The sequence below is a fragment of the Nannobrachium achirus genome (genome assembly GCF_963921795.1).
Source record: "Nannobrachium achirus genome assembly, chromosome: 8".
Lineage (NCBI taxonomy): Eukaryota > Metazoa > Chordata > Actinopteri > Myctophiformes > Myctophidae > Nannobrachium > Nannobrachium achirus.
This window is the reverse complement of record NC_137817.1, coordinates 30,463,976-30,481,695: the sequence shown is the minus strand read 5'-3', so window position 1 is coordinate 30,481,695 and position 17,720 is coordinate 30,463,976. Positions and strand designations below refer to the sequence as shown.

The 17,720-nt window shown below is 40.8% G+C and overlaps 1 protein-coding gene across 1 annotated transcript; it reads right to left on the bottom strand.

Annotated features, from left to right (window-relative positions):
* Window positions 1-164: 164 nt before the first annotated feature.
* Window positions 165-17,415, bottom strand: clptm1 (CLPTM1 regulator of GABA type A receptor forward trafficking). Its single transcript, XM_080730944.1, has 14 exons — window positions 17,349-17,415; window positions 12,219-12,349; window positions 9,385-9,508; window positions 8,893-9,051; window positions 8,062-8,179; window positions 7,888-7,973; window positions 7,478-7,598; window positions 7,072-7,316; window positions 6,660-6,753; window positions 6,328-6,518; window positions 5,124-5,219; window positions 4,590-4,725; window positions 2,970-3,137; window positions 165-1,833 (listed from the first exon to the last, which is right to left on the bottom strand). The coding sequence occupies exons 1-14, from the start codon at window positions 17,397-17,399 to the stop codon at window positions 1,610-1,612; spliced, it is 1,944 nt and encodes a 647-aa protein (XP_080587070.1). The 5' UTR covers window positions 17,400-17,415; the 3' UTR covers window positions 165-1,609.
* Window positions 17,416-17,720: the final 305 nt, after the last annotated feature.

Genomic DNA, 17,720 nt, shown 5'->3' with positions numbered 1-17,720 from the left:
CATTTATATCCGTGTCACTCATCTCTCCCCCAAAAATCCATATGTATGCGACCTTAACCCATTTAGACCTAGAAAGCATCCGTGTCACTTTAAAATTTTACCACTATTTTATAATTTAGCTTTGCAAAAACAGACATTTTTGAAAAATCATAAAAACAATTGGCAAATCTTTGAATATACATTTTTTTAAAGCAAACATTTTTAACTGAAATCTTTCTTTCTCATGGTCCCTGGAACAATATTTTGAGATGGGGGACCGCAGTCAAATTCATATAATTCTAGGGTTCCTTGACATGAAAAAGTTAGTTTTGGAATCTGTCACGTCTTTAAGGGTCAATATTATACTGATAGCCAAATTCAAGGCCTGTGTGCACAAAGTTCCACATCCTCTCCAATACCAGTTATCAAGAATCAGGTTACATGATGGGCAAACAACTGTATCCTTGATATCAGCATGACTAACAAATTACGTAAAATAAAGAACTTGAGAAGACATTTTAAATTACACTTATGCTTTTACTATAAACATGAGTGTTCACAAATTAATATGTACCAACATGGAACCCTCATCACTGCAGAAATTTACAGCACTCAAAATAAAAGCGAGAGAAACTGTAATTCCTCTATAATACACACCTGACCTTCAGACTCAGCTGTAATTGTCAAGTTGATCCAGCTTAGCACATGAAAGTGAACAATTCAAAAACCAAATGTCCAAGTTTAAATGGTCGAACAATTCAATGTCCAAGAGAAATAAAGACTTGCAAATCAGCTATTGCTAGACAGTTTGACATCAGTATTATTAACACGACAAGCTGAGATTCTGTACAGTTTTAGGACATACAAAATAAAGATTCAGTGAGTGAAAAAGAAAATCAAGTCATCATTGACAATATTAATATTTATATTAATACCAACAAGGCTGTTTTTTTTTTCGTTTTTTTTTTTCGTTTGTTTTTTTGTTCAAGTTTGGAACATCAACCATTTGTTTAAAATTAAGGGTAGGAGTCACTGTGTTGGTAGTGATTCAACAGGGTCATCCATCTTGTTTCAATTCACTACCTCTCTCCTAGACCTCCATCTCGACTCCAGACCCTTCCAGTTTCCTCTGGCACTACTCACCTGTTTCCGGATATCCCGAAAAACGGTGGTCACATGGAATGAGAAGAAAAAATTACGAGGAATCTACAGACAGAACAAAAGCACTTGGCCGCCCTTCATCCCTGCATGTAAAAATATGGCGATATGTAGTAGCACTGCAACCCATCCCTCTCACATCCTCTCTTTTGAGACATTGTGGACCTCTCAAAAATCATACAGAATACAGTACATCACATTTTGTTTTACTTCACTTGAACTGCAAAACGAGAGGGTAGGGGTGGGGATTCGAAATAAGAATTTATGAAGTCTACATTGAATATGATTTGCTGTGGATCCCCACATAGAATTTAGAGAGAGTTGAAACAATTTTCTTTTGTAGCGGTGCCCATGGCAGATAAACAATGACTCCCTTCCCTGGCAAAACGGACGTTTAAGCCTGCTTGGCTTCCACACGTCCTCTTTGCGCCAGGAGTGAGGGCAGGGGAGGCAGATAGGGGCATGGTCTTTGTTAATCATTCTTCTTCTCCTCTTCTGCTTTGTCCGTGATGGCTGCAGGAGTGGTGGCAGCAGTCTCTCCCTGCTCCGTGATGGCTGCAGGAGTGGTGGCAGCAGTCTCTCCCTGCTCTGTCTTGTCCTTGGAAGGGTCTACTCCGCTAGTGCCAAACTCGTTGACCCGGTTGGGATCGACCCGATAGATCCAACGCTGGTACAGGTAGACGAAGAAAACCACATCTGAGGCAAAGATACACATGAAGAGAGAAACATGAAAAGGACATTCCAACAAAAAACAGTGTACTGTTGGGAGACGTTGAGCCCAGGACCTCCTGGGCTGTTCCATTGTCCCCTCTCTGGCAAAACCCTTCATACAAACAGAGGGACTTGAAAATGAAGGCCTGTCCCTTGGATAAGATTAGTGGAACGGACCCTTAACTCATTGAGTGCCAATCCCGAACTAGTTCGGCTTTATTATCGTATCGCAGAGTGCCGATCCCGAACAAGTTCGGCTTTAAAAAAAAAAAAAAAGAAAAAACAATTTTTTTTTATTTTTTTTTTAGGACCCCATCAAATCTGGTGAACATGATTTCAATCGCGATTTTGCATGTTCCACCCCCATACAACCCCATCTAACATACAGGGCAGCCATGTTTGTTTACATAACATGTAAAACACAATGGCGATTATCTCAAGAATGCCTGAACGGATTTCCAATCGGATTTTTTTGTTTGAAAGCTGTGAACAAACTGCACAAATCCACTCCAATGCAATCCAGGATTGCATTGGATTTTTTAGAGCTCATTCTTCTCTGTTTTTTTCCCATGCATGAGGTGTGCAAGGTTTAATCATGGCTAAGTTGACGAAAATAAGGCTTCTAAAATGCTTGGTAGCCAATAGCTAACTTCAAGCTAACTTCATCCTCTTCCTGTACATGCACAAAGGAAAGTGTTCAGGCAAGTCATGGCTGCAGGGCTTCTGCATATACCAGCATATCTCTATGGGATTTTCTATGGCCACTGGGCGCCCTCTAGTGGTGAAAGGGGTGGCACTAAATGAGTTAATGGCCAGGAAGTATGTTAGGGTACATGGAGTATTCCATGTACCCTACCTGGTCAAGTTCATAAACATCAGAATGAGCTGTTTGGCATCGGCAGAGAAGATTTTTCATGGGCGCAACCCACATACTCAGCTGAGCTGCTCATGACACAAATTAATGATTCTTGTGGGGGGGGGGGGTCACCATTTAAAAGGAAAATGAACAAGCTTTTCAAAAGTTATTTCCAAGGAGAATTGTTACAGGAGAATGATCTATCAAATACACATTTCAGAACGTTTTGTTTTGTTTATATACAAATAAAGCTTGATTGATTTACCATCTCTGAGGCATCCTATCCTGTACATCATGGGCATCTTGATGACAAAGGCAAACAGGTCATCGATGAAAGTGTTGAGTGCCTTGTAGGTGAGCATCCTCCATGGGAGGTGAGCCACAGACTTCATCTTGTAGTTGATGAACAGCTGTGGCGTCATTGTAATGAAACCTGAAGAAAGAGTAAGAAAGAAATTAAGTCATCTCTCAGGTGATAATGAGCTGTAGATCAGGCAGTACAGACGAGAGGGACTGCATCATTTTGATGTCTATGTTGAAATCTGAATGCATGCAGGTTACAGCTGCAAGGCTGTGGGAAGTCTGGGAACTTAAGTTCCACAACCTTTTAAGTACGCAACTTAGCATTGTTTATATTCAGTCCACCCAAGTGGAAAAACATTTAGGGGCAATGGTATTTTAGGTAGATATTAAATCTATTTGATCTACTGATCTATCAGTAGATCAAATTAAGGACTGGCTTGAGAACACCTGTATGGGGAAAGTAAATAAACAACCAATTGTGTCTGCTAGTTTATCCTTAACGCTTAAAAGCTATGTTGAACTTTGGTTGAACCCTGGGTTGTATAAAGTGTGTAGCTACCTGGTTGTGATGCAAGTGCAAATATTGTTTATCATATCACACATTTAGCACATACAAATGCAAACAAAGCAGATTCTGTCACCATATTAATAATGAGTCCCGCTCCTGCTACTTCATTTTGGTAAAGTAAAATTGCTGCATTCATGTTATCCTTGATGGAAATGATCTAGCGCAAGAAAAATCTCATCGTGTGGATCTACAGTAGGAATCTACATGGAATGGTGTGGCTCCAATTTGGATCTCAGCCTTCATGTGGCCAGCCTGTGACAGATCTTTGACATGATATCTATGACACATGACTCAGTATTTGTAGTTTCACCCTGGTCAGAGACCCATTGACTTCCATTATAAATGAAAGTTAAATATTTACAAGAAATGTGGCGCTAATTATACCAGCGGTTTGCGATATTAGCTCATAAGAGAGATGGACAATAAGCAGCCAGACTCCTACAGAGCTACACCGTAAAAAAACATTAGGTTATCATTACCGGTATAATGTGTGCACCACTGTCAGAAGGCAAAAAAGGCAGAAGAAACAACATAGCTGCAGGTGTGTAGTGGCAGTGGGGGGGCAATACTGCCTTCTGACAAAGTACAGGGGACATGTCTGCATACATTATGCCCCTCAATACAGATTTGAGTAAAACCAATGATGGATGGGCAGGGCCAAAGCTGACTAGACAGGAAACAGTGTTACAATAAATAAAAGGAGATTGAAGGGCAACATCACTTTCAACCTGAATCCCAGTGTTCCATTGAAGATATGCACACAAATGGTAGGTAGGTAGGCTAGAAGGGATTTTCCAGTGCCCGAGTGAGCTCTTGACACACTGCAGACACAGGAAAGTGATTTTCATATGTCCTCACAATAGAATGATAGGATTTGGATAAAAGTTGCCCTATAAGTTAACAGCTTGTACATACTGTACTAGGAAAAGAGGAGGAAAGGACCAGCATGGAAAATTACCATATGAAATAAAGTAACAGGGCATCAGAGAAATAGTTCTGTCTAGAATAACTTACCAAATGTTAACAAGAATCCATAGAGCATACCGAGTACCCATGAGTACCAGCCTTTGTGCTCTACATAAAGTAAACTGTAGATCGCATAGCAGCCAAACAGAGGATACAGCAACCATGACAGGTACCTGAAGGCCATCTGAACACAAAGAAAGGAAGAGGAGAGACAGACATTTCCATTATCATCTAATAAACATGATTAACTTTTTGGAATTGAAAAATGAAATCTTAAGTCAAAAGGAAAGCATCAACTCTGTTTAATATTTGCATGGGCATCTCATCTCAGGTGCAAGTGCTTGCTCACTACATCGTCTTTTCAGTTATCAAATCATTTGTTTGCATACAAGCAAGACATTCGTCTTTTATTTTTACGACAGCAGTATGCTATGTCAATGCAACACTTTGTGGAACATTGTTTTTTTTGTGTGGCAAATTCTTTGAGTGGCATTACAGAGTTTCAGTTAATTAAAATTAAATTTTTACTCTGAAAGCAACTGTACAATGATAGTTTAAAAGGTATAGAAATGTTGCACTTACGTCATCATAGATTTTAGTTGAGGACTGAACATACGTGGACTTGTCTTTGAATACCAGTCGTGGGAGTATGCCAGCGATTTTGTTCTCTCTGTCCAACTGGGAAAGAGACAGCAATGACAGGTTTGTTAACAGACAATACACAGTTGTGTTAAATGTAAAATAGGACTGTACAAATGCATCTGAAAAGAATTATTTTATATTACCAGTATAACAGTATATAGCCACAGGAACTGAAACTACCAGCTAAGGATGCATTTCCTGGATACAGTTTCATACAAACACAGCTGTAAAAATGTAATTGCTGGCAGAAGAAGTTTTGCATTTATAGTTCAGCGAGTGAGGTTTACAGATCCATCTAAAAGAAATTTGCTCAACACTGTGTTTTATCAAGTTCAGAGTCAACACAGCCATCTCAGGGATTTTAGATTTTAGAGCTTCCATAGGTTCACAAGCTTTATGGAGATGTTGATTTTCTTTAGCCAGAAGCACTTGGCACCTGCCCACAGAGCCAAAACTACTAGTAACTGGTGTACTGACCATGGTATTACTGGGCTTAACTGACCAGCCGACTGGCCTGACCCCCACAGAGAATCTGTGTTGTTGTCCAGAGGAAGATGAGACACCAGACTCAACCACACAGATGAGCTTAAGGCCTCTATCAAAGCAAACCTGGGCTTCCATAACACCTCAAGCAGTACCACAGGCGGACCATGTAAGTGCCACGCCCCATTGATGAGTAGATTTGTTCAAAAGTATTCCAGACCAAGTACTGAGTGCATAAATTAATATAAGCTTCAGAAGTTTGACATTTCTGTATTATAAGTCTTTCTTTTGAGTGGTCGCGTGTAATATTCTAATATTTTGAGAGATGGATTTTTGATTTTCAAGAGCTGTATGCCAGGTTTTGAATATTTCACATTTGCATGCACAATTAAACTAGAATATATGAAAGTTGTAAGCATTTAATTATACTACAGAAGGAAATTTACTTTTATACAATATTATTATATTTTTTTAGATCTGTACATTCCTCAAAAACGTCAGTTCATGAAAATCAAATCATGTGGATCTCGTAATACACAAGTGGCTCCAATATGGATCAGATTAACAAAAAGATGGATACGACCGGTCCATTCATGACAAGGTTAACTGCACAACCCAAACCTCTATCAAAGTGTCCTTGCGCGTTAAACCTGTGACATACCTTGACATCCATGACCTTGGTAATCTTCCAGAAGTCGATGAGGAGGCCGATGAAGACGCTGACCTGGACAACAAAGTTGGTCTCGTTGTCGAGTATGTAGAGCAACACCACCAGGGACTGGAAAACACCGAAGACGATAGAGCGTACTGACAGACCTTCCAGAGATTGACGGCTGTTCCAGAACTGGATATCTGAGGGGTGAGTGAAGCAGGATAAAGGAAGTGAGCAACTGAGGGCATATTAATGCTATAGGAGGTAGTCAGACATGTAAATCTGACTTAAAACTTCTGGCTGAAATGGGCAAAGTTTTACTAACTCTTGAATGACCGTACCGTTTTTGAAGGCCAGGAACTCAAAGATACTGTGTACGATGGAGACAACAATTGTCAGTCCCAAGAGGTAGGGGTTGGTTTCCAAAAGGGCCACCTTCAAAAAAGAGATTTCTTCAGCAAAGGTCTCAAAGGCAACAACCATGTGGCTGAGGTTTTAAACATGGGGCCCTATTTCTGTCCATGCCTTACCCCTAAATCTCTTTGCCTTTCCCCATTTTGAAAAAAATGTTTTAAAATGCTTCAAATGGCCAATCTACATAGACACATTGTGAGCTTCTAGATGAGCTATTTGAACTATTTAAAAATGTTTTTCTAAATAATACAAAAGGCAAAGACGTTTAGGGATAAGGGGTATGGCATGGATGAAAATAGGTTCCATGATCTTTACAGATTGACACCCTTTGCTACTCACTTTGACAGAGTCCTGGTCCTCATCTGACTGCTCATAGGTGTCTTCGGGTAAGAAATTCCATGGCGAGCGGGCATTCTGGGCGGCATACAGCTGCCAGCGCCACAGGGACAGCGGGCAGTAGGAGAGGCGCAGTGGCAATGTCTGCAGAGTGTCATTGATAGGATAGTGGTCCTTCTGGAGGTTCCAGTAGTCATTGAAATACACAATGGGGTAGTAGTCCCCACTCACAGCCTCAAACTTAACATCTAGGAGAAAACAATGTAGAAATATAAAGATTATACACAACTTTGTACAAATTGTGCGAAGGGTTAGAATATGGCAATGGGCAAGTATGTATAGAACTATTTTGCAATCATCAGTATGTTAATAGATATCTCATGACAAAAAGCTAAGTAGGGGAACATACGCTGGTCAAGTGGTGGGGGGACCGAGCCCTTCACCCAGGCTGTATGGTCATCCACCATGTTGATGGTGAGGTTGGGGTGCCAGTGAGAGATGATCTCTACAGGACCATGGCTCTCTGCCCGCTGTAAGGACACAATTGAGTAGATAATTCATCATTCAGCTGCAACATCCCTTGAGACAAGTTAAGCTGGAGATAAGCTTCTATGTAAGGAAGCCATTACTGATATAGCAGCTGCCAGAAATGCACTTCATAGCCATGTCAATAGTGCCAAAGTGGATTACAGAAGTTTTAAAGTCACAGCGTAGCTATACCCTTTGGCAGAGTCAACATTTCTGCAGTAAAGTCTAAAATATTTAACTTGAACCAAATTGCATCTGTTTATTAAAACATCCTGTATAAAAAGAGCAAACCTTGATCACTTCGGGATCTGCTTCTGTCTCTCCTGTGAGTAGATTCTTGGTCTTCATAAACTTTCTTCTCTTGTATTTATTCAGCACTGAAAAGGTTAAGGACCATAGGTCAATATTACAATAATTCCATGTTATACTTGGTTGTAGGTCTGCTGCCCTGTTAAAATGACTTACTTCTTGTTGCATGGACTGTTGCCAGTCTACGATACAGCCCCTTGCGTTTCGGGTCTGGGTGGAATCCACTTTTAGTGAAGTAGACATGTATGTAAAGGGAACCATTGTGCTGCACAGTCTGTAAAGTACAAGTAAGCAATTAATCATAAAATATATACATTAAAAGGGTCACTTTGCCCATTTCAGCCAGAAGTTTTAAGTCTGAATTTAAGATTTTACAGAGCATTCCATTTCAATAGAGTATAATATGTTATAATAAAGTGTCCTCATCCTGATCCGATTGCTGCATTCAACACTGTATTTTAATTGACAGACTTGAGAAATGGGTAGGTCTCTATGGTAGTGTCCTAAACTGGTTCTGATCATACCTAGCCGAAAGACAGTTTTTTGTCTCCATAGTTGATCTTGTATCAGATCCAGTTGAGACAGAGTATGGGATTCTCCAAGGAAGCATTTAGGACCATCCTCTTCTCATTAGGTTCATTTTACCACTTGGTCACATCAGACAGCATAATGTCAACTATCACTATGCAGATGATACAGTTGCACTGTCCCCCCCCCCCCCCCCCGCACCCCTTCTTGTCTCAATGACATTCATCTTTGGATGTGCAATAACTTTTTAAAACTTATTGAAGGAAAAACCCAGATTCTCCTTACTGGCCACAAATTTGAGAGAGACAAATTACACTCAATGCTTGGATCTCTAGCTAGATCAAAACAGAGGTCACAGTCAGACCTCCATCCCTCATGTCTATAGACTACCCTCTCTTTTCACTCCTCCGGCTTCTCCAAACAAAGTGGCAACTCCGCAATGCTCTGAGAATGTCCTACCTCTGGGATGTCCATCTCCTTGTACTGCTCATAGCAGCCATCCCCATTCTCCCCCGTGTTCCAGTCTCCATAGACCAGGTCTCTGTGGAACCAGAACAGGGCCTCAGTGTTGTTGAAGTCAGAAAAGACCTCATCCTGGGAGATATAGATATACAGGTCCTGGGGGAAAATAAACCGGTTTATGATAGATTAGGCACAGGCAAGCAGAGAGGAAACAGAAAAAAATAAGATAAAGACAAAGACAAATAAAGCCAGGGGACAGAAAGGTGAAAGACATTTCTGGAGACACTGTGCTACTTACTATATGAGATACATAAAGAAAAAACCTTTTAGTTGACCATGTACCAGAACTGTACCGTCATGAAACTGTACCTTTTTCCTATACAACCCTTGTGGCTTATCTTATGTGGTGCATTAATTGAAAGACAGATATCTTTGGTCATGCAATTAAATGAGTAAAGTGGCTTATATTGAGACAAGAAGCTGAAGTACCATGAGGGTGTCTTTGGGGAAAAGGTTCCGGCTGGGTAACCTTGGGGCCCCTGCCGGGGTGGTGGGGTCTGGCGGGGATGAACCTCTACGGAACCAGCTACTGATCGCCCAGATGATGAAGATTCTGGAGAAAGAACAATCAAAATATGTGAGGATAATACTGGAAAATTAGCACATAATGTGGGACATGGATGACTTATTTGATGATTTGAAAATCAAATTCCTATGTAAATGGTAAAACATTGGTAAAACAACTTATCATTGAGATCTCAATGATAAGAATGAGTGATAGCAGGAGGAGCATAATCTAATCAACCTGTATGCAGCTTGTCTAAATTCAATCAGTAAAACCGAAAGCTTGTTATGCTTGTTATTAGAAATCAACGATACACCATGAGGCCATAATAAGATGAGTGACAACATCCTTTTTTGTGAAACATTCACTTAACTATATACACAGACACATCAGTCCATCTCTTCATATATCACAACACAGTGCAATTCTCTTCATATTTTCACAAAGTAAACCTTTTTCTTTTTGTTTACAGCAATTGAAGAGAATACCGAAATTATCTTCATATTTTCACAAAGTAAACTTTTTTTCTTTTTGTTTACAGCAATTGAAGAGAATACCGAAATTAAATGCTGCTGTTGTGGATTAATTGACTACTCATTTATTATCCCAAAGGTTGATTGATACATTATGCATTCTAAAGAGCAAAAAGATTAATTGGCTGTGTCCAATTGTTTTTGTCATCTATATATTCATTCAACATGACTCAAGAGTGTGCTGCAATCTTGTGAAATTCTCTCATTCATCCTTCAGCTTTCATGGGACCAAGCCATATTGCCTGTCTAACTAGCTAATACCTCTCTTGGTACCAATTAATGTGCCATCCCCAATGTAATACTGTAGCCATAATAGCCCAAGCAACACAATCCTGGAAGAAAGACATAAGTAAACAGCTTACTGCATTTCCCCCTCACACTTGAAAGTCACACAATACATTTCTTACAGTAATGCGCCATACGCCATCCGTTTTCAACCGATTAAATAGTTAGAAGAGGGCTATGCTTTTTTCAAAACATTCTGCACGTAATACTACGTATATAGGGTAACACGGTAGAACACCTCTGACTACCATCACTCACATCTTCGTTCAACTTTAACTAAAGCTGATTACAGCTTTGTTAGGCAACATCAAGTTGTGCAAATGGCCATACGCTTGCTAAAACAAAACAGAAATAGACTGCCAGTGACAGTAATATTAGTAGCCAAAGCCTAATTTATACTCCATAGTACAACAAAGACAAATCTTTGTTGTGACAGGTTAATATATATATATATATATATATATATATATATATATATATAAGAATATCACCCCAAAACAAATTTAAATTACAAAGCGCATAAACAATAAAGAAAGATAAGATCTGCAGATTGTGATGCAAGCTGAGAAGAGTGATGCACAACTGTATGTAAATATGTATTATTATCATCAACTTTATTGGCAACCACAGAAAATCTTGAAGCATAGCAGATATATTCTAAACAAAGCACCACAATCACATAATGTTTGATGCAGCTCTACTGCTCATGTAGTTATGTCTAGCAAGTCAACTGCACAAGGCACAAAGGACCTCTTGTATCCCCTTTTCTCTTTAGCTTGAATCAAAGCATTTCCAAGTTTAACCCTTATTTAATATGGACTTCATTGTTGATTTTTCTTTTTCTTTTCTTGTCTGGCACCATCAAGAACGGTCTGCTAATAGTTTGGCGTTAACTGTGTGAGTATATAGTCTGGTGGTCACCCATTCAGAAAATAATTCCATGGTAGGTTACAAAAACAATTCTAACAGACTCTATTGGTTACACGCTGCACCACTGAGAAGAAAGGGCGTGTGTTCTGAGACGTGTTCTGAGACACGTTCTGTGTGCGTCGCGTCGACTCGGGGAGGCGGAGGGGTCGAGGGGAGGGGAGGGAGGAGTGAAAGCGTGAAAGTAAAAGTTTTAAGGAAAGGAATAAATCGTTCATCATTATTTCTTGTGATTTCGGTCTTAGAACGAATCACTCATGAACGACACTTCACTAACACAAAGCAACAGTAGGCGCACACAACACACACACACCCCCCCCCCCCCCACTTAATATCAGAACACAAATGAAACAACAATTTGTCAAATAAAATATTTTTGTTGGGCTGACATGCGGGTCTGCGTCCTGGCCTGTTCACTGTTCAGCGTGTACTTGTGATTTTTTTTGTTTGTTTTTTTTACTTCCTCTTATACGAAATGGATACAAGAAAGAAAGACGAAACATTTCTCCCTCTACTGCCCCCACGGTTGACACAAGTTCGCCACGGGTAGTTCATGTGTACGTACGTTTTTATCGGTTTTAGTCCGTCAGGTTGAGTGTTGTCCGTAAGGTTACGGAGAGAGACAATTACGTCCGGAGCTACGGAGAGACCGGATTAAATTACTCTCCCCCTCCGTTTCTTGTGTATTCCTGCGGTCCTTAAGTACTACTATGCATGGTACTTTAAGCTAGTGTAGTAGTGTACTGTAGTGTTGCCAGGGGTAGGGCTCGATAGGCCCATTCCCCTTTTTTGCACCTTGGACACTTTATTATGCTAAATGGACCTGTGCCATGAACTGTTTTCCTTACTTTTGAAATCATGCCTTGTTCTAGATGCACTGATAACACAGACATGTGCTTTTTCAAAGTGTCTTTCTGTGTGTGTGTGTGTGTGTGTGTGTGTGTGTGTGTGTGTGTGTGTGTGTGTGTGTGTGTGTGTGTGTGTGTAAATAGTACATTTAAAGACAAACCCACCTGAAGAGGACACCTTTGATGACCTGCCATGCATTAGGTGGTTGCTGCTGCTGTTGTTGAGGATCCTGTGTGTTTTCAGCTGTCTGCACAGCTTGGCCATCTGCCGCTGCAGCAGTTCCATTTAGGCTTACCTACACTCGCGTGCACACAAACACACACAAAACCCTAGTTATACTTGACCAGGCAAAATGCTAATGATTTTTTCAGCACTTGAGCAATTAAGCATGGCATCTAATGCAATGAAACTATGAAGAATGGAAAATATTGATCGAGAGCATAAGCATGTCACAAGAAGTCTAGAGATCCTGATAAAAGCCTGAACGACTAAGGGGAAATGTTGAAACTTCAATGAATGACAACACTTATATGGGACATAATGGGAGGACACCCAGGGTTGACACTAACGGTTGCCTGCTTGCCTGTAGCAAGTAAATAAAATGTTCAGGCAGGTGGAGTTTGCTTTCAGGTTGTCTGACGGGCAAGTGTGTTTGAGTGGGGAAGCAACTGCCTTTAGTTCACTATAAACACCATATATCTGTGGAATTTAAAATAACGTGCTATCGAGACATTTAGCATAAATGTGAGAATATCAAATATTGAGTTATGTCCAAGTGCCTCTGAGACCATAGTGTCAACCCCTGCACATCACCTTTGATAAGGGGGCTATCAAGGGACCTGACAATGTGTACAACATTGTAGTTCACAATAATTGACAGCACGAGTTGAAAAAGACCAGTTGGGTGTGTTATAACTGTAGATAATAGTAATAACTAGAACTGCACTCTGTCGAGGTGCCAACTTGCGTTTTGTGCACAAGTAGGCCATGGAACGCACAGCTAAACAATCCACCCATGTTAAAACAAGGTGGGGATGTATATATCTAAGGTGCCGGCTACACAGAGCTGGATATTTCTGAAGCTAGACATTTTGTGCTGTTGGGGCTTGCAGCCACATGAAGCTGGATATTTCGGCCGCGAAGCTGGATATTTTTTAAACCGGATAAATAAGTGAAGACATTGAAAAATATCCGATTCACTGGATCCGTGTAGACAGGGAACCCGGATATCTCTGAAGACTTTACTGTGTGTGTGCTTGTTAGACCTAGATATCTTTGCCGTGTGGACCTAGATATTTTTCTAAAATGTGGATATCTGAAAAACCGGGATATATGAAATATCCAGCTCCGTGTGGACCTAGATATTTTTCTATGTGGATATCTGAAAAACCTGGATATATGAAAAATCCAGCTCCGTGTAGCCATGGCCTAAATACTGCAGTTAGTTAGCTGCATTAGTATATAGTCTGGCCAAGCCAGTCTAATGGAATGCCTACTTGTATGCCAGCAGAGCACACCATGAGGTGCGCTCAACGCTAGCATCACCACTGGCGATGCCAGTGACATCACCACTGGCATTACCAGGACTGCTGGTCCCTCATTGGCTGTCCCTGATTGGGCTACGGGTTTACACACACACAGCTACCTACCTACATACGCAGCCGAACACAGTACCTGCGCGCTCTGCTGGCCCTAAAGGGCAAGGTCACGCCAATTCTTGGCCATCTGGCCAGTGATGTCTATCGGACCCGTTAGCCATATATGGAGACGCCTGGTACCAATTATGGAGTTCCATGTACTGTATATAGAGATATGCTGTGAGAGCCCAAACATGCTTACTCAGTTATTCGTTATGAAAGTCCTATCATGTCTATGACATCTGACATCATACCCTTTTATGCCCAAACATGGAGATCCCTTAGTGTGGTATGTGGCCGATGTGGCATTCCCATATGAAGTCCTGTTAGATATGGGCTTAATATTGATGACATCGGGGAACTCCATATATGGGCATAAAGGGGATTCTGTGACATCACAGTGAAGACAGAACGTGATGTCAGAGCGGCAAACCCATGCTGTTAAGAGTGGTTCCCCTGACATCACAGTGACGTCAGAGCATGATGTCAGAGGGACAACCCATAGAACCACAGTGTCAAGTGTTATAGACAGAGATACATACGGACAAGCTGTGACCGTTCACATAATACGGTCGCAATAATAGCTTTCCTTCAGTGTTTTGCTATTGCACAGAAATTCAAAAACAACCCTCACAAAAGCTACCATATATTTCAGTGTCTGCCATAGAGTTAATGAGAAAAAAATATTAACTTACTTGACTTTCAGATCTTAACCTTTTGAACTAGACAAATTCCTTAATCAAGTAACATTTTGCAGCCAAAGCACACAGTAAAAGCCTACTTGAAAACCCCCCAGCTAGGCCACATTCTATGTGGCACAAGTGACACAATAGAAACGCACATGCCAAGTCATGAGTCTCCCTTATCTAAACATCCCATCTCCCCCTCAACCCATGCTTCACCTCTACAGGCAAGAAGCAGCAAGTAATTATTAGGTGACAGATAAGCCTAGAGGACAAGACATTTATATCCTGAATTGGGAATTTTGAAGGCCCGACATAAGATATTGCGCTGTCTAGCACCAACATTATTAAAACTTAGGACAATAAAATGGTGCCATGCCTTTTTGTGGTGAGTGACATACTGTACACATTTAATTTAGAAATAATAAAAAGATGTTTTAATGTACATACAGAAGGTATTGCGGAATTGACCTAATAACAATGACAGAAACAGACCTATAGAGACAAGTTATGTGCTTGTGTGGTAGGCCACACACTAGATTAACAATTAACCATGGTCGCAATCAACAGATTCAGGTTGCAGTCAAGAGACTCCATGCCCAACCACTGGGGGTGGTTGGGCAGTGGGCAGCCTGGGCACACAGCCACACGGGGGAGTTGATATTGGCCTTGCTGCATTTTAACAGATTAACAGCCTCCAATATTTTCTTTACCACCCATAACTAGAAAACTAAAAATCAAGAGTAAAACAGAAAGTGGTGGAATGACCACCAAATCTTGTTAGTTAGCCTAGATTCAACAGCAGTGGGAAGCAAGAAAACTAACCCCATGATTCATTAAACTATCCCCCAACCTATATATACTGTATGGTAACTGGTAAAGGCCATTCACACTGAGCACTAGAGCTAGAACTATAAAAAGTCGTTTTAAAAATCGCTCTAGAGTCAAGTGAATGGCGCGCACGCCGCACGCACACGCACACACACACACACACACACACACACACACACACACACACACACACACACACAATGGTGAACAATATAGTTATCTTTATAGTCATAGCTATAACATCTGGCTTAGCAAAGTATTGAAAGATAGATACCGGTAGAATAAAGAATATGGACAAAATGGCTTTGCATTGATGAAACCAAGTAGGATGAATGCATAGTTCTAGTTCCCTTCTTTGAATGTTCTGCTTTTACAGTCAACTTTAGGATGAAAAAAAAAAGGTTTCACATGTCTTAAAAACAATTATACATTGTTTTTCCTGCACAAAAAGATTCCACAAGCATTTCTGTATGCACCTATACATTTGATTCTGCACGCATTTCTATCAGTAGTTACACCACACACATCTTTATTTATTAGCTTTTATAAGAATATATGGTTATTATTGTTCCAAATCCTAAATTAGCCATTGAATGCATTAGCCATTGATTGCATTCTGGCCCATTCTTATGGCTTAGAATACAATTGTATTGAGGCCTAACTTAATTGCCAACCTCTGCCTGTACGTATGCATATATATTCACCATATTCCTGGCCCTCTCTATGGATGCTGCCATTTTCTTTTACAGAGGGCGCTACAGAGTTTTTCTCTGTGTGCTGCTTCAAAAAACATCTTTTCACTTCCTCCCAAGTAAGGAAGTGACACAGAATTGTCTGTTGCCAGATTTTGCCAAAGAAATAAGCCCAACAGAAGCAACTAGGCTATACTACTTTACATTTACAATTGAAAAGAGCAGATCAGCAAGCTCACAATGTGTCACATTGCGACACATTGTGAGCTTGTATATTTTCTATTTAAAAAATATTGAGGGGGAAAAAAATAAATCTGTGTGGAGGTCCCTGGCACCACATATTTTCAGATGGGGGTCTGCGACTGGACAAATATGTTAATCTGGGGTCCTTGATATGAAAAGATTTGGGAACCACTGGTTTAAAAAATATTAGAAAGTAAGCCCAATAAGCAACTATACCATTTCTTTAGAGACACAAATTGCTTATTATAAGCAGACATGGCACCACAGGTACATTCAGAGCCCAGAGCGCCAACTACTGACACTTTAATGCAAGGACAACAGGAAACCAAATGATGTTTTTCAGGCCAGCTTTTTCAGACTCCGCCTCATTCAGGATATGAACAGGAAGCCGGGGGCGGGGCCAGGAATAACGTGAATAACCTCTGCTTGTGTGTGTGTGTGTGTGTGTGTGTGTGTGTGTGTGTGTGTGTGTGTGTGTGTGTGTGTTAACAACATCAATTAGATTAAGGAAGTATCATTATTAGTAGTATACTTGGGGCACAACAAACAAAATGACCCCAAATCAAAACTGATAGGCCTACAAGTCACGTGAAATGAAGCTACCCATTCATCAGGAACTGACAAGTAAATCAAGTGACACTCACTCACGGGGTAATTACGCAAGAGAAATACTAATTTTTCTCTCTTAACTGAATTCTTCGCATGAATATACAGTAGGCTATATAAGCGGTAATGACAAGTAATCACAAGTCATGTCAGATGACTTTAATACAGAGAGGAGACATGTCAACCTGCGCTGTTTAGGCCGTATAATAATGTGAGATGGGCTGATAGCAAGCCAGTCTTTCACAACTGACAGTTGCAATGCAGCAGTTAGCTGTGTTAGACAATAACCTATGGGTAGGTACATTGTTAGCTTGTCACATCTCTGGCCTTGTCCCGTTATGAAATAAGACGTGGTGTTAAAAATGTGAGAGCAGCAGACAGCAGCTAGCTTGGCTAACGTTCCCAGACTCATCGTGAGTGAACAGCAGGAGGGGGTCGTTTTAAAAACCAACCGGCATTGACAACGTCACCGACACAGGTCTGATGAGCCGCGTTATAACGTTTAAACGACAGCACTTCCCCACTTCGCCCGCGAACTAACGGTACATCCCGTGTCATTATTTTACGACGAACGAACGTTTACACAGCATCATTCATTTTACCTCGCCGTTGCTCACGGTGGCTTCAGTTGCTTCGCTCTCCTGCGTCGCCATCTTCCTTGTCTCTCTGTCGCGCACACGAGCTGGGAGATCTGAGATCTCATTCTTCCTCGCGTGAACTCAACTACAGCGTCAGCACTACGTAGTAGCGCACGGAAGGTATCTATGGGAACAAAGGACACAACACCATGCACGAGCACAACGCACACATACATTGCTTCCCAATTACTGTCATTTCTGTGGGGTACTGCCTGGTCTGGGGGATACAACCTTACGTTATTCAGGGACTGACATGCTGATAGGATCCTCCTGACATCTAAATGTGTCAGTGATTCATAGTATGTTGCATCTTCAGATAAACTGCATCCATACTGT